At 51.6% G+C, this 17277-nt stretch overlaps 1 protein-coding gene across 3 annotated transcripts; it reads right to left on the reverse strand.

Moving 5' to 3' along the window:
• Nucleotides 1-733: 733 nt before the first annotated feature.
• FBXO27 (F-box protein 27) lies at nt 734-7833 on the reverse strand. Of its 3 annotated transcripts, none has more exons than XM_047834176.1 (6): nt 7670-7833; nt 6819-7201; nt 6552-6663; nt 6374-6469; nt 2256-2391; nt 734-1284 (listed from the first exon to the last, which is right to left on the reverse strand). In XM_047834176.1, exons 2-6 carry the CDS (start codon nt 7168-7170, stop codon nt 1117-1119), a joined length of 864 nt encoding a protein of 287 aa, XP_047690132.1. In that variant the 5' UTR covers nt 7171-7201; nt 7670-7833; the 3' UTR covers nt 734-1116. The 3 variants fall into 3 exon arrangements, with proteins under 3 accessions (XP_047690132.1, XP_047690133.1, XP_047690134.1); XM_047834177.1 differs by lacking the exon at nt 7670-7833 and adding an exon at nt 7445-7485; XM_047834178.1 differs by lacking the exon at nt 7670-7833 and having other exon boundaries at nt 1144-1471; nt 6819-7257.
• Between the last annotated feature and the right edge of the window lie 9444 nt (nt 7834-17277).

Raw genomic sequence — 17277 nt, forward strand, 5'->3', positions numbered from 1 at the left:
ACGGGGCTGACGGCCTGACCCTCCAAGCGAGCAGTTCCGGGTGGAATACGCTGAGACCCACTTCATGTGGATCACATCAGAACACCCAGAACATCTAGGGGCGCCTGGCTCGCTCACTCAGTAGAGCACGCAACTCTTGGTCTGAGGGTTATGAGTTCAAGCTCCACGCTGGGTGTAGAGATTATTTAAAAATAAAATCTTGGGGTGCCTGGGTGGCTCAGTCGGTTGAGCATCCGACTTCGGCTCAGGTCATGATCTCACGGTTCACGAGTTCGAGCCCCATGTCGGGCTCTGCGCTGACCACTCAAGAGCCTGGAGCCTGCTTCGGATTCTGGGTCTCCCTCTCCCTCTGCCCCTCCCCCACGCATGCTCTGTCTGTCTCCCTCTCAAAAATAAACATTAGAAAGTCACAACTGTGTTGCCAGTGTGATTCCTGTACCTACATCCACTGTCTGCCTAATACTTTTGACCCTGGTTGAAAAGCTTTGTCTGAATCCATGGTTTCCTTGGGGCTTGGGAAATAATACGGTTCTAACTCTTCCGTTCTTTCCTACTGAAACACCTTCCATTGGGGTTTTCTTCTGTAGTTTTCCCTCCTCCGCCGGGACAGTTTGTTTTTTCGGACCAAGTAGTAACCAAGACAGTAACATCAGACTCGTATCGAAAAGATCCCGGGTACTTTTGGCAAAATAATAAATTTATTACATATGACCGGCAGGTAGCCGTTGCGGATATATTATTCTCCCAACGTTCGCGAAACGTTTCAAAGTAAAAAATAATTTTATACACCACACAATCCCAGGGGTCCTTGAGGATCTCCAAACGTTTTTTGAGCTAGTTGACTTTCAACTGCGAGATCTGGTCCCAACCCCGAAGCTTCAGGAGGTGAAGTTTGCCACCCAAGATGGCTGGAATCTTCCCAGCCACAAGGACAAGATTCTACTTCAGAGATGAGGGGGGTGCCCAAAAGGGACCAATGAACCCCCCGAAGCAGAAACAAGAGGAGACAAGGGTAGAGGGGGGTTGGGGTTGAATCAGAGGACCTCCGGGGTGAGGGTGAAGAGCCCTCTCCAGGACCAGCATTCCTGGGTGCTCACCTGTGTCGTCCCCCCTGCCCTACAACAGCAGTAGGTAGATGTGATGGAGGAACTTTCTTCCTTCTAGTAGTTTCCAGAACCTGAAGAGGGGGCCCAGCAGGACCCTCGAATGGATTCTGGAGTATCCAGGATGCCAGGAGGTCCATGTCCTTGGTTCATGAGAAGGCCTGGCCAACGGTCCCAGGTTCTGGAAGGCATAGGTCAGGTTGTTTTGCAAGGATAGCGCTCCACTAAGACAGACGGGCCCGCACGACCACGCTGGAGTTGGTCACACGAGCTCCATAGTGACCCGCCCAGAACTGCGTGTCCTGGCCCCAATGTTCGAAGGACACAAAGCGGACGCCTATCTTGATGTCAGAGAACACGTGGGTGACCTGCGGGTAAAGGAGAGATCAGCCCGTTGTGCCACGGCCTTCTTCTCGAAAGCTGGGAGTGGGGCTCTCTGGCAGATGGAATCACACGGTTCCTCATTCTAATTCCCGTCCCCTTGAGCCCGGGTGGGTCTGTCTGTAACCCGGAGGGTGGCGGAAGTGATGCTAAGTGACCGTCGCCAAGTGAGTGCCAAAGCTGGGTCATAAAAGGCAAGGCAGCTTCTCCTGGATTCTCTAGAACCCTCCTCGAGGGATCCTGAGCCACCAGTAAGCAGTCTGGCTGCCCTGAGGTGGCCATGCCACGAGGAAATCCAAACCAGCCCTGGCAGAGACAACGCACACCAAAGCTCTCTGGGACTCGAAGAAGCCACCAGCCGCTGTTCACACACACGGGAACCAGAAGCACCCAACAGAGCCCTCCTTACAGAAACCACGAGAAGATGGGGCGCCTGGGAGGCTCAGTCAGTTGAGCGTCTGATTTCAGCTCAGGTCGTGATCTCATGGTTCGTGAGTTCGAGCCCTGCGTCCAGCTCACCGCGGTGGGCGCGGAGGCCGTGGATCCTCTGTCCGCCGCCCTCCCCCCCCCAGCCCCTTCCCCGCTCCCTTGCGCATGCGCTCTCTCTTTCTCTCTCAAAAACAAACATTAAATAAAAGAAAGGAAACCACAAGAAGTACCAAAATGACTGCCGTTGACGTAAAGCCACTAAGTTTTGGGGTCATTTGTTACGCAACAGATAACCGTCCCAGGCCCCACCACCCTCTCCCCGTGTCCCTGTCAGAGACTCACCTGAAAGCAGACATTGTTGTTCCACTGCTGGATGGGAACAGGCATAGCAGAGAATTTATCCAGGACCGTCTGGTTGGCATCTAGAAGTTGGACAAGGAGTCGGTACATACAGCCACTGTCGTGTCGGGCTCCCCACCTGTGGAGGGAGGGAGGCTTTGAAGGCTGGACTAGCCCACTTGTCTCTTTGGGTGTCTGCCTGCCTCCCCGCCCCCCCCCCCCAATGGTCTCCCCATGTATGCAAATCCAAAATTTGCATACACAAATTTTGTAGCACGCCCAGCGTCCCCTGGGAGCTTGGCCCCACCGCAGACCCCATGAAGCAGAATCTGCATTAAACGGAGTTCCCCGGCTGGTCTGCAAGCACATCCGTTTTCTGAACAGTGACCTGGAGCACTGGTCTTCGAGGCACCTCCTCCCATAGTATTAAGGTGACAATGGAAAGTGCTCTTTCTACGTTTAAATGGTGGCAAAAGATATACCACTGTCCAATGTATACGCCGACATTTTACTTTTCCATTTCGTTTTTATTAAAAAAAATGTTTTTGGGGCGCCTGGGTGGCTCAGTCGGTTGAGCGTCCGACTTCAGCTCAGGTCACGATCTCGCGGTCCGTGAGTTCGAGCCCCGTGTCGGGCTCTGGGCTGATGGCTCAGAGCCTGGAGCCTGCTTCCATTCTGTGTCTCCCTCTCTCTCTGCCCCTCCCCCGTTCATGCTCTGTCTCTGTCTCAAAAATAAATAAAACGTTAAAAAAAAAATTAAAAAAAAAAGTTTTTAATGTTTATCTGATTTTGAAAGAGAAGAACGGAGCATGAGCAGGGAAGGGGCGGAGAGAGAGGGGGACACGGAATCTGAAGCAGGCTGCAGGCTCCAGGCTCTGAGCCGTCACCACAGAGCCGGATGCGGGGCTCGAACTCATGAACCGTGAGATCATGACCTGAGCCGAAGTCAGCTTAATCCACTGAGCCATCCAGGCGCCCCTGCATGTTAATATTTTAAAAGATAATTTTCATGTCAGTCATTTAAAACGACCAGGGGAGGGGTGCCTGGGTGGCTCAGTCAGTTAAGTGTCTGACTTCGGCTCAGGTCATGATCTCACAGTTCATGAGTTCGAGCCCCGCATCGGGCTCTCTGCGTTTAGCCCAGAGCCTGCTTTGGATCCTGTGTCTCCCCCTCTCTCTGCCCCTACCCCACTTGTGCTCTCTCTCAAAAAAAAAAAAAAAAAAAAAAAAAAAAAAGATGAAGCCAGATACAAATTATATGCCATAGGACTCTCTCTGTCTCGAGTACAAAAATGGACAAAACTTACCTATTCTAACAGAATTCAGGACGGCAACTACTCTCGGGTGTGTAGTGATGGGAAAGGGGCTGGTAACACGGATGTTATCAGTGTGATAACTCACTTAGCTGCACATCTAAAATATGGACACTTAAATAAAATAAAATCTGTACCCTTTTGATGCTAGAAGTCAAAGTTTACAACTTAGGGGTAACGGACTACAAAAATACACAAATAAGGGGCGCCTGGGTGGCTCAGTCGGCTGGGCGTGATCTCGCAGCTCGTGGGCTCCAATCCCGCGTCGGGCTCTGTGCCGACAGCTCAGAGCCTGGAGCCTGAGTCGGATTCTGTGTCTCCCTCTCTCTGCACCCCCCCCCCCGCCTTTCTCTCAAAAATAAACATTCAAAAAACTGAAAAAAATACACATAAGTTTCTTCCTTCAGAGACTTCACATTGTTCTTAAAATGAGACGTCCGCTCTCCATCGGCCACACAATTTTGTCCTCATGTGATGGTGACGTTTTTATTTTCTCCTGACTTTTTGGTTGCCCTTTCGCACTGCTCTATGCCAACCGCAGACCAAAATGTATATGTGAATAGAAATTGATGGGGGGGGGGGAGGGGCACCTGGGTGGCTCAGTCGGTTAAGCATCCGACTCTTGGTTTTGGCTCAGGTCAGGATCTCACGGTTGTGAGATCGAGCCCCGTGCCCAGCTTCGTGCTGGGTGTGAAGCCTGCTTAAGATTCTGCGTCTCCCTCTGCCTCTCTCCTACTTGGACTTGCTCTTTTTCTCTCAAAACAAAACAAACAAAAAACAAAAAAGAAAAAAGAAAAAAAGGAAGAAGAAAAAGAAATTAAAATTTTTTTTCCTGTGACCATAAAGCTCTAAGCGTTCACATTTTTCCTCTGGGACTGAATTATTACCCAGTAGTGGTTCCCGGCCTTTGCTGTGGATTGGAATCATCTGGAATTGTTGAAAAGATATTGCATAGAAAAGAATTTAGCCTTGTCCCAAGGTACGGATGGCCTCTGCTCTCAGCTTCTGGGAGGTCATCTCTGGACCTTTGGAATATTATGGCTGCCGGGAGTTATCTCTGTCTGCCTGGGGACCTTGGGTCATAGTGGATACCCTACCAACATGATTCCAGCGCCGGCTGGCCGCATCCACAACAGTCCCACCGTGGCAGCTAGCCACTCCAGAAAGACCCAACAACGTGGCTTAGGACACGTCAGGCAACATCAGTTGACCAGGAGGCTGAGACGAACCACATGATGAAGGACCGACAGAAATTCTGGTGCTTAGGCGCACTTCCCAGGTCGGCAAGGTTCCATGTACACAGTCACATGGATGTACAGGACAGTAATGCATCCTGACTCCGTGACCAGGGAACAATAGAAGGTCTGGGTTTGGTATTTCCCGTGGATGATGCCGGTTAGGTTTTCCTTGTAATAAACTGTAATTACATAATAGTTTGGTGAGTTCTAGGAGTCTTTCCTGTGAATTACTGAACCTGAGGGTGGTTTTGGGAATTCCCCAGACCTGCAGCGGGCGTCAGAAGTAAGGATGGTCCTGGGGGTTGCAACCCTCTAATTTTACAGTCAGCTCGAAACTTCTCACACATCCCGATACCTGGCTCTCACCCCTAGACACTCTGATTTCATTGGTATGGAGGGTGACCTGGGCGCTGGGAGTTTTCAATGCTCCTGCGCAATGCAGAGCAAAATTTGGGACCCGCTGATTATTACAATCAAATGGCACACGGTTGACCAGAACAGCACACAGGCTACAAAAGTTTGAGAACTAACGATTACATTAAAAACCAATTTTATTGTAACTCCCACCCCCCCACCCCCCCAATGAGATGGATTTGCAGGGCGGGGGGAGTTACGGTGCCTTTAATTAAAAGCGAATTAGGTAAGGCTGAAATTTCAAGCGGTCACTCTGCCTGACTCTCCAGAAGTCTTTACATCCGGGGGGACCACACACCCTAGTGAGGGGCTTGGTTTTTCTGTAAAAACTGGTGGACTGTGAGAAAGGGCCAGGAAAGGACAACCATATGATTGCTCCCCTCCAAGATGTGATGTGTAGCTGATAATTTTAGAACAGGGAACACAGCTGTAGCAGATCTGGAACTGCCTCCCTTAAAAATTATCTGGGTCATGTATCCCTTGAAAAGTCTTCAGGTACTCCAGTTTCCAGACCATCACTACAGAGCACGATGAGCTCTGGAGTCAGAGGGGTCTGAGCCTCATGCCAGGTCTCACGGAGCCCTAGCTGTGCCACCAGGGCAAATCGCCTCCTCTTTCGGAACCTCTCAAATGCTCCTGAAACTCTCGTAAAGCTCTGAGGTCGTGAAATACACATTCTCACAGGATCAAGGCTCAACACACAAAACGCCAAAACGGTTCACGCTTATAAAGCGCTGGCTATGTACCTGACATGTAACCCTACCTTGTAAAGATGGGGAAACTGAGGCACGCTGTGACTCACCCAAAGCCAGAAAGTTGCAGAGCCACGATCTGGACTTGGAAAGTCTGGCTCCAGAATGTACACTCAGCTAACTATCCTCCAGTGCCTCCTCCTATGGCAAGGAGCATCTCATTCACAGACCAGACTGGTCTGGGCCAAGTCCTCTGTACTTGGATTCCAATCTGGCATCTTGCAATCCAGTTCCCCGGGAGAGGGGTGGAGGAGGGGAGGGGTTAAGTCATTCGCCTCCCTGATCTTCACTTTATCTGTCAGGGTTTGCTACAGAAGGCCTAAATGAAGTCACCCATGCAATGGTCACGGCGCGGCGCAGGTGGTCAGAGCTGAGCAAAGGGCTGTCTTTATCATCATACTCACCAGTCGGAGACACAAATCTCAATCTTGCCACTATCTAGCAGCTCTGGCCATAAGCCTTCCTCCTCCAGGTCCAAGACCTGCTTCTTCCGACACCAGCTATTAAAGAGGGAGAAAGGTCACTAGAACAGGCAGGTCTTGCTCACAACGGCCCTGGCCCTTGCGGGGTAGGGGCATTCACCTGAAGGAAGACACGAAGCAGGTCTGCGAGGGGGCCCCAGGCACCGTTGACCTGTTTACCTCCACCACCCAGCCGTCCCCACCGTGCTGCACCATCCATTTCCGGAGGCCTTCTGTTAAATAAAAAAGGCTTGCGCCCAAGTTCCTCGCCCGCCCACCAGCCGGCCGCCGCCTCCCACCGGCTCCGATGAGGCTCCGCCCCCGGCCCCTCCCACCGGCTCCCCGGAGGTAGACCGCCCCCACCCTCCGCCCAGCCTGCGTTCCCCACCCTGGCCGCAGGGATTGCGGATGAGGTTGCGTCCGATCGGTCGGCGCTCGCAGAAGCGGCCCAGGAGGCAGGGCCGGCCGTCGCGGGCGGGGGGCAGGCAGCTGCGGGCGAGCGGCAGCAGGGCGCCGTGGTCCCGGGCCAGGATGAGCAGCCACAGGGCCTGGCCGTCCACCAGGGCGCGCCAGCCCCGACACACCCGGCGGCAGCACCCCAGCAGCGTGCGTGGGGGCACGTGGCTCAGCACCACCAGGAGCAGCTCGGGCGGCAGTTGGCTCAGGTCCAGCGCCTCCTCGGGTTCGGGCTCCGGCGCGGGGACCCGGGCGGGCCGACCCCTGGAGGCCGAGGCGCCCATGTTCCCCACCCCGCGCCAGGCGCGGCGTTGACTGCGGGAGGGTAAGGTCGAGGAGTCAGGGACCCGCAGCCACGGCGGCGGCGCGCGCGCGCAGCCTCCGCCGGCCCCGCCCCCGCTCGCCGCACCCCCGGGCCGCCGTCCGCCTCCCCGGCCCCGCCACGCCCCGTCTCAGTCCCCAGGTGCCGAGCCCCAGGCTCCCGACCCGTCCTTCCCCGCAACGTCTCCACCCCGCCTCGCGCCCCCCTGCCAGGGCCGGCCAGCCCCCGAGTCCCACCTTGGGTCAGCGCCGGGGCCCCTCGCCCGCTAGCCCTCACCTGTCCCCTCGCACCCCCCTCCCCTCCTCCACCCTTTTACTCGCCGGCCCCTCCCTTCTTCGCCAGCTTTCCCACTCCCCGCCCCATCCTCCCTCTGGCTGGTTGGTCCCCGCGCTCCCCTCCCTCCGGCCTCCCAGCGCTCCCCCGCCCCCAGCCAGCCCCTCCCTCCCCATCCCTATACTTGCCAGATCCCCTCCTTCGGCGGGGGTGAGGGTCTTCCCACGGTGGGAGAACCACGGATCCGGACCTGACGCCGCAGACGGGGGAGGGGTGGAGGCCGCCGGGATCCTGGGTCCGTCCGCACCCTCCCGCCTCTTGGAGTGTCCCTTAACCCGGCCGGAAGACGCCTGGCGAGGAACAACTGCCGTTATTTTGGTTCAGGCATCCGGGCGGGAGGCCCCCTATCGCTTCGACTGCAGTTATTTTGGTCAGGCATCCGGGAGGGAGGCCTCACGCCCGTTCACTCCTTTAAAAATCCCCATCACCTTTATGGCGGGGCAAGGTTAGCCCCATTTCACAGGCGAAAACAGGTGGGGTAGGAGCCAAACGCGTTATCTATCTGGCTCCAAAAATGGGTGTTCTCACCAGAGGTAACTCCAGCCAAGCTTTACGGAGCGTTTTACTACCAGTCAGGGTAGCAACCCCCTGAGGTAGGTACTGCTGTGTGCCCCTTCACAGGCGAGAAAACAGGCGGGCAGACTTGCTTTGTGGTCACCCGGCTAGCAGGTGACAGAGCTGGGGTTTGAACCCAGCCAGACTGGCTCCAGAATCCCTTTTAACCTCTATACTAAGGCTGTCCCAGTACGAGCGAAATGTAAGCCACACATGTAATTATAAATATCAAGAAATAAAACCAGACATGGATCCGTGTCCACGTGGAGCTTATATGATGAACAGAAGACATAATCAGCAAATTGTAGAGTGTTGGGGAAATAATTGAAAATACAATCTCCTGCCAATCCCGAAAAGCCTCTCCATGAACAGAAAGGAATGAAGCAGTTTTATCATTAAGCTTTAAGCCAGACTACGGTGCACGGGGGCCACGATGAACAATAGATCTGACATGCAAATTACATAGCGTGTTAGAAGGTAATTAACGCCGTGGAAGAATAGACTAGGGAGGGCAATAGGGCGCCAGCAGCCCGGGTGGGAGACCCTTAATTCTGAGACATAAATTGACTCTTACACTGGCCTGTTTCTTTCCAATGCGTACATTTTCAATAAACTTTTGATGTTTTCAAACCCGTCCAAAAGTGGGACAGAGTAAGGAGCACCCACCTCCAGCTCCACAGTTACTCCTGGCCTGTCTGGTTTCAGTTCCGCGCCTACCCGCTTGCTCTTCCCCCCCCACCCCCCCCCGCAGCACCCCGACAATTTGAAGCAAATCCCAGCCATTACACCCTTCTGTCCATAACTGAAATTGTTGTTTTCACGGAAGAAGTAAACTGCGGAAATCTCTTTGATGATGAACTTATGAAAATTGGTTATGACCCATATGCGAGCTCAAAAAGGTTCTTTTTTTTTTTAAGATTTTTTTTTTTTTTTTGAACTTTAAAAACAAAGTCAGATAAAAGGACAACACTGACAAGTCGGATTCCTTCCCTTCCCCAGTTCTTCTCCGAGGCAGTCTCTGTGAACTCCTGGAGTTACATCCCAAGTTGTACTCTGATTAAAAAAGAAAAACAGGGGCGCCTGGGTGGCTCAGTGGGTTGGGGGGGTCTGACTCTTGATTTCCGCTCCGGTCATGATCCCAGGGTCATGGGATCGAGCCCCACATTGGGCTCCGTGCTGAGCGTGGAGCCTACTTAAGATTCTCTTCTCTCTCTCTCTCTCAAATAAAAAAAGAAAAGAAAAACAAGGCGGGGCACCTGGCCGGCTCAGTTGGTAAGGCGTGCGACTCTTGATCTCAGGGTGGTGAGTTTGAGCCTCACGTTGGATGTAGAGATTATTTAAAAATAAAATCTTAAAAACAAAACAAAATAAAAACAAATATAAAGAAGTCCCTACCATCCAGAAGGTAAGGTAATAGTGGTTACAGAATAATGGCTCCCAGGAGGGTGGTGGTGTGCAAAGAAGCCCAGGGGCCATTTGGGAAAACCGTGGGGGCATTTTGGGGCCACAGGAATGGGGGGAGGGTGTCGCTGGGAAGTCGCGCACAGGACAATGTCACTCAGCAGAGAACTGTCCTGGATTCCTCCTCCTCATCGAGGTCCTGTGCATTCTCACATAGGAGGAGGAAAGCCTGTTAACCTGAACCCAGAAACCAATTCCATTTTGCGTGTGAATATGAAGTGTGTGAACACAGTTGTCCCAGAATTCCACTCCTGGGTCAATTGGAAGACCCACTTGGCTGGGTGGGGACTTGAGCTGTTATTCTTCAATTCACAAAACCAGAAAATCTCTTAATCTAGTTTTATGGAGCTTCAGGGATCCCCACAGAGGGGGAGGAGTATCCTGGGGCTACATCGAATCCCGTTTGAAAACGCAGTTTCTGAATCATCAGGTCTGCCCGGGTGACAAGTTCCCAGGGGATTTGGAAAATTGTGTCTCTCCTTTTGTCTCACCTTTTACATGATACTTAGGGTTATTTTATTAACATTTTGAGAATTATCTGTGGAGGCAGGTTTCATTATCCAAGTATTTCCTTTCAAAATAGTAAAGGCAGCTTGGGAAATGATCTACTATACATCAGGGCGTTGGCTCTGATGGGGATGGGGTGGTAAGGGCCTCCTGAGCAGGGATACGGGGCATCTCTCCCCAGGAGGTGTGTTTGGGAGGTTGTTGGGGGGGAAACCTGCCAAGCCAGTTTGCAGAAATAGAAAACTCTGGAACCTTGGGGCATTGGGAGGGAGGCTGCACGATTAATTCCAAGGGCATTAAAGGCTCCACAGCTTGGCTCCCATGCCCCCACCTCTTCTGTCCAGCCACTGGCTGTATTTTGATCCCAGGAAAGGAAACTTGACAGTGAATTGGTCTTTTGTAGGGAGGGAAAGTGGGAGGGAGCAGGTGAAGGGTTAAAACTCTGCTCTTTGAAGGGTGGAGAGGTGTCTGGACCGAGGCCAACTCCCCAAGGTAGGATTTGTCCGGACAGCCCTCAGTCGGGGATAATCTAGCTCCTTTCTTAAGGCGATTCAGCCCTCCGTGGACCGCCCACCTTTCCCTAGGGCAGAGGAGAAGCTAGGACCTCAGCGTAAAGCCCTCTAGGCTCTCCACGCAATCCAGCCTCTCGGGGGTCACCACGCATCCCCAATAATAAACTAAAGAGCCACAGAACCCACAGACCTTCTTCGCCCTCAAGCAGTAATACCTCCAACTGAAGCCACACTTCGATGTAATCAAGACCTTAAGGAAAGTTGGACCAGACCCAGTTTTCAAGGTTAAACACACCAACAAAATAAGCGGCTCTGCAGGATCAAAACAGCAGCCTACCTGGAGGGGGACCACACCTAGCAGCCTTTGAAAAGAAATGGGGCCAAGTGAGGGGTGTGTGTATGTGTGTGTGTGTGTGTGTGTGTGTGTGTGTGTGTGTTGGGGGGAGGGCAGTGGGTTCAGAGTGTCTGCAGGGAGTGGGGCGGTGAGGAGCAGGAGAGGCTGGGAGGGGCTGCCTGGGACTGTCTAGCTGGAATATCCAAAATAACAGATCAAGCGAGCATTCAAGTGTGACAATGGTATGTATTGTGGTTTTGTTTTCAAAGGGAGAGAGAATGGGGCGCCTGCTGAGCGTCCACCTTAAGCTCAGGTCACGGTCTCGCAGTTCATGAGTTCCATGAGTTCCCTGAGTTCCGAGCCTGCGTTGGGCTCTGTGCAGACAGCTCAGAGCCTGGAGCCTTCTTTGGATTCTGTGTCTCCCTCTCTTTCTGCCCCTCCCCTGCTTGCCTCTTTCTCTCTCTCTCTCTCTCAAAAATAAATAAATGTTAAAAAAATTAAAAAAGAAAAAGAGAGAGAGGCCTTATCTTTTAAAGGTAAATACTGAGGGATTTTGGAGGAAATGCTATGATGTCTGGGATTTTTCAAAAATAATCCAGTGGGAGGGGCACTGGGGTGGCTCAGGTCATGATCTCAGTTTGTGGGTTCGAGCCCCGTGCTGACAGCTCAGAGCCTGGAGCCTGGTTTGGATTCTGTGTCTCCCTCTCTCTCTCTCTTGCAAAAAGAAATAAACATTAAAAAAATATATATTTCTTTGGGGCACCCGAGTGGCTCAGTCGGTTGAGCATCCGATTCCGGCTCAGGTCATGATCACGCAGTTCGTGCGTTTGAGCCCCGCATCGGGCTCTATGCTGAGAGCTCAGAACCTGGAGCCTGCTTCAGATCCTGTGTCTCCCTCGCTCTCTGCCCCTCCCCCGCTCTCACTTGATCTCTCTCTCTCTCAAAAATAAATAAACATTAAAAAAAAAAAAAAATTTCCTGAGCCGAAATCAGAAACTCAACAGACTGAGCCACCCAGGAACAAGGACTTCCTGGAGAAATGACTGATACCCTGTCTGAAAAAGAAATGGTACAAGTGGGAAGATATGAAATGAGTGAGGAATGGAAGATTTGATAATAAAGAACACGATGTTTCCTGGACCTGAACAGAAAAATAAGGGACTTAGACACCATGAAGGATATTTATGTGCACTGACTGGACAATAAATAAATATCTAAGTACCTCTTTAAAAAATTTTAAAAATGGGGCGCCTGGGTGGCGCAGTCGGTTAAGCGTCCGACATCAGCCAGGTCACGATCTCGCGGTCCGTGAGTTCGAGCCCCGCGTCAGGCTCTGGGCTGATGGCTCGGAGCCTGGAGCCTGTTTCCGATTCTGTGTCTCCCTCTCTCTCTGACCCTCCCCGTTCATGCTCTGTCTCTGTCTCAAAAATAAATAAACATTAAAAAAAAAAATTTTTTTTAAAACAAAAGATGGTAAATTTGACATTTTACTGGAATTAAGAGTTTTTTACATTTAAAAATATTAAGGGACGTCTGGGTGGTTCATTTGATTAAGCATCTGACTTCAGCTCAGGTCACGATCTCACGGTTCATGGGTTCGAGCCCCGCGTCAGGCTCTGTGCTGACAGCTCGGAGCCTGGAGCCCGCTTCGGATTCTGTGTCTCCCTCTCGCTCTGCCCCCCCCCCCCACTTGTGCTCCGTCTCCCCGTGTCTCTCAAAAACAAATATTAAAAAATTTAAAAAATATATTAAAATTCCACGGACAGAAGCAACGAAAACCTTGAGGTGGTTCCGAAGAAGCCCAACAAAAGATATGCAATCGTTTATGAAAAAGTTTATAAAACTTTATTAAAGGGCAGTAAGTAAGACACACAAAAGAAGATCTACACAGAGTCACAGGGACAAATGCAAAAGCATGTCCTCGGGGCAAACATGAAATTGCAGGCTGGTCAGCAGAATACGACATTCACACAGAACTCAAAGACACATGAAACAACGCCATGTACTAATTGTGGGACACGGGCGCCTGGGTAGCTCAGGTGGTTAAGCGCCTGACTCTTGATTTTGGCTCAGGTCATGACTCTCGGTTCATGGGATCAAGCCCTGACTCGGGCTCAACGCTAACAGCGGAGTCTGCTTGGGATATTCTCTCTCTCTCTCTCTCTCAAAATAAATAAACATTTAAAAATAATAATTGTGGGACAAACGTGTAGGAGCAGCCAGGGCTGGGAGGAGGGGGTGGGATTGGAGGAAGAAGATACGCAGCGGGGCATCTGGGTTGTCAGAGCTAGGATTTGAAATCTGGCCGTCTTGGCTTCAGGATCCCTCTGGGCTCAACACCAAGTTCATGGGTTCATGGCACCTGCCTCCACCTGAGCCCAGAGCACCAACCCCTAGCTGAGACTGACTCCTTCCTCCATCCCTGCCCTGACCAGATGCCCCGCACAGCAGGTAGGATGTTGGCTCAGGAAACCTCAACCGTCATCCAAGGGTAATCCAGGCAGCCCCAGGCGTCCCCATTCGTATGCCAGAGACAGAATCCCCATCAGGAACCTACCTCCCCAGGGCAACGACATCCCCACTAATGCCGATTCCCTCCACGAGATCTGGAGGCAGGTGTACCCAGCCCCGCCCCTCCCGAGCTAAGCAAATCTTTTGTCTTCTGTCGGAAACTCAGTTTCTTCCCGAATTAAACGTGGACTGTCACCTTTACTCCCTGAGTTGGGCAATGATTTCCTGATATGGCCCATACCAGGAATCATGCAGCAACCCCACGCAGAATTCGTTCCAATGAACTGTGAGCCTCTGAGGAAACGCCACGCTTAATTCACAAATTCCACAAGCGTTTATGGAGCCCTGACTGTTTGCCAGGCTAGGCACTGGGGACACAGGAGCCAATGCAACAGGCAGAACGTTTATCCTCTTGGAGCGGAAAACAAATACATAGGTGAGGATGTAAATAAGTGAACAATGGAGGGGGATGGTAAGTACTATGGGAAAAGAAAATAAAGCAGGGGAAGGGTCCGGAAGGTACAGGGGGCGAGGTTGCAGTTTCAGACAGGGCAGTCAGGGCCCCCACTGAGAAGCTGACATTTGAACCGAGATAGAAAAGGGATCAGGGATGAAATCATATCAATATCTGGGGAAGGAGTACTCCTGGAAGGGAAAATAGCAAGTGCAAAGGCCCTGTGGCAGGAGCAAGGAATAAGAAGGAGGGCTATGTGGCTGGAGTATAGGGGAGAGTGGTTGAAAATGCCCTCAGAGAGGTGATGGGGGCAGGCTGTGGGGGCTTCGTCTTTTCCCCTGAGATGGAACCACGGAGGGCTCTGGGCGGGGTGGGGGGTGACCTGTGACCTGACCTAGGTGTTCACAGGCGCCCTCTGCTGCACGTGGGAGCAAGAGGCGATAGCATAGGAAGCAGGATGCTGCCGTGATAAAAAGGTGTCTGAAGAGGAGGGTGGACTGGACCTGGGCACGGGCATGGGAGCAGGAAGTGGATGCTTCTGGATAGATTCCTAAGTGGAACCGGCAGGATTTGCTGGAGAATGGGTGTGGGTGCGAGAGCCGCACCGAGGATGTGTGTGGGTCCCCGGGGCAAGTGTGTTTTTGTGGAGTCCCTGGCTATAGAAATGACTCGATTGGAAATGTGTTACAAAATTCACGGACCCAAGTGAGGTCTAGAGAGTTCCCATTCACGATCTAGAAAGATGGGCCCAGAAGAAGTACTTACATATTTCCTTGTCCAACCCGTGTTCTTCGGAGTGTCCGAGTACTGCCCCTTCTTGTTCTTTATCACCAGATGTGTCACTTCTGGATAAGCTAACAGCCCCCATCACGCAAGAGAAGCAGCAATCTGCTATTACTCACCGTTCCTGTCTCTGCTAATCTCTAATGCCATTTATTTGGCTCTGGTTACGCCATCACTCATGACGCTGCCTCATCCCCAGTGACATCGGGAACACGGGCTTCCGGTGACTCTCTCAAAGGCTTTCCTGATGACCACACATGCAGTTCTTCACCAGAGAATGCAGCAGGGAAATGCGAGTGAGAATTTTTCTGGTCATGTTGAAAGGTCGTATTTGGAATTTCGTAGCATAAATGCAGGACACATCTTGCCAGCAGGTCTTTCTTTCTTTTTTAAATTTATTTTTTTTTCAAAGTTTATTTATTTTTTTGGGACAGAGAGAGACAGAGCATGAACGGGGGAGGGGCAGAGAGAGAGGGAGACACAGAATCGGAAACAGGCTCCAGGCTCTGAGCCATCAGCCCAGAGCCCGACGCGGGGCTCGAACTCACGGACCGCGAGATCGTGACCTGGCTGAAGTCGGACGCTTAACCGACTGCGCCACCCAGGCGCCCCTTTCTTTTTTAAATTTAATTAAATTTAATTGTTTTTTTAATTGAGAGAGAGAGAGAGCAGGGGGGAGGGGCAGAGGAGAGAGAGAATCTCAGGCAGGCTCCACGTTCAGTGAGGAGCCCGTCAGCGAGGAGCCCGACTCGCGGCTCGATCCCACGACCCTGGGATCATGACCTGAGCTGAAATCAAGACGCTCAGCCCTCAACCGACTGAGCCACCCAGGCGCCCCACCGCCGGGTCTTTCTTACGCTCTTCAGGCCAGACTTCCTTGCCCATCGCCTGGAAGGACTCATGGTCCGGATAGCCCTGGGAGGAAAAAGGTCTTACCAATTTCTGACCGTGGAGAAGACACCAGCCAGTCCTTGGAGAGCCTGGGGCCTCGTTCTGGCCGCAGGAGTGACAGGCCATGAATAATGGTCTGTTTCTGTGGCGGAAATAAAAAGATCTGCACAGATAGCAGAGAAAGAAATAGGTAATTCCTCTCTGAAGGGACGTAGCCTTATTATCAGTCCAAATTTACTAAATAACTCCTTCCACAAAATCCAATTTACCAAATCTTTATTAAATACAATTCTCAGATAATAGGCTGCTGTCGAGGAGCAAGAATTTCTGGCCCCTCAAAGGTTTTCCAGCAGGGCTAATAAGCAAACTGATATGTGGGGCGCCTGGGTGGCTCGGTCGGTTGAGCGTCCGACTTCGGCTCAGGTCATGATCTCGCGGTTCGTGGGTTCAAGCCCCATGTGGGGCTCTGTGCTGACAGCTCAGAGCCCGGAGCCTGCTTCAGATTCTGTCTCCTTCTCTCTCTGCCCCTCCCCTGCTCATGCTCTGTCTCCCTCTGTCTCTCAAAAATAAAAATATTAGGGGCGCCTGGGTGGCTCAGTCGGTTAAGCGGCCGACTTCAGCTCAGGTCATGATCTCGCGGTCCGTGAGTTCGAGCCCCGCGTCGGGCTCTGTGCTGACAGCTCAGAGCCTGGAGCCTGTTTCAGATTCTGTGTCTCCCTCTCTCTGACCCTCCCCCATTCGTGCTCTGTCTCTCTCTGTCTCAAAATTAAATAAAGGTTAAAAATTAAAAAAAAAAAAATCCTATAAAAAATAAAAAAATAATAAAATAAAATAAAAATATTAAAACAAAATAGAAAAAAATTGACATGAGACAGGTGAGTGAGAGAAAATCACATTTTATGGGCATACATATGAGGAATCCACATAGACATGGAAATTCCAAAGGCGGTCAGGCAAAATGAGGCCTGTGTGTCATTCTGGAGAAGGGGGTCGGGGTCTAGAACTTCAGAGGGAAGGAATATACTTGACGGGTTTGTGAATTGGATGTTTGCCCTACTTACGGATGGGTCAGCCAGATAAAAGTTATCTATGTTAATAACCGTTATGCTGGGAAAGGCCTTCAATTCAGATGCTTCTGTGTGGTTCAGGGAGGGGCAAAGATTTCTCTCGAGGGACCCCTGCCTGGGTGGCTCAGCCGCTTAAGCGTCGGACTTCTTCGGCTCAGGTCATGATCTCACGGTTCCTGAGTTCGAGCCCCGCATCGGGGTCTCTGCTGTCAGCACAGAGTCAGCTTCAGATCTTCTTTGCCCTCTCTCTCTGCCTCTCCCTTGCTGGTACTCTTTCTCAAAATCACTAAAGAAACTTAAAAAAAAAAAAAAAAGAGTTTCTCTTGAGCTTGTAGGGTCTCAAGGGCCTTCAGCTTGAAATAGTCCACGTGCCAAAGGGGGCACATTCCGGGGCATCCATCCTGAACACCACTGTTTAGATCAGAGGAATCAGAATACAACCCGGCCGTTTAAATCATCTGTATTTTGATCAGGAAACATACAGAGGGGTTGCATCTTTATTTAGCCTTGTAGAGGAAGAAACCTCGGATTTTTCCTTCTCCCCTGCGTGCTTCCTTTATTACTCACGCAGAACACTCCCCTTCTGATACTTCTGGTCACCAAGCAGGTAGAGGTTTTTCCAGCAAGTTCCAAGTAAGTATCACTTACCGCAGTTCCGACA

Source organism: Prionailurus viverrinus, chromosome E2, assembly GCF_022837055.1.
Source record: "Prionailurus viverrinus isolate Anna chromosome E2, UM_Priviv_1.0, whole genome shotgun sequence".
Lineage (NCBI taxonomy): Eukaryota > Metazoa > Chordata > Mammalia > Carnivora > Felidae > Prionailurus > Prionailurus viverrinus.

Coding starts and splice junctions, on each gene's coding strand:
- FBXO27 (XM_047834176.1), bottom strand. CDS start 7,170: ATGGGCGCCTCGGCCTCCAGGGGTCGGCCCGCCCGGGTCCCCGCGCCG. Junction 6,470..6,551: donor TGCTTCGTGTCTTCCTTCAG/GTGAATGCCCCT, acceptor CCTCTTTAATAG/CTGGTGTCGGAAGAAGCAGG. Junction 1,285..2,255: donor ACAACAATGTCTGCTTTCAG/GTGAGTCTCTGA, acceptor TATGCCTTCCAG/AACCTGGGACCGTTGGCCAG.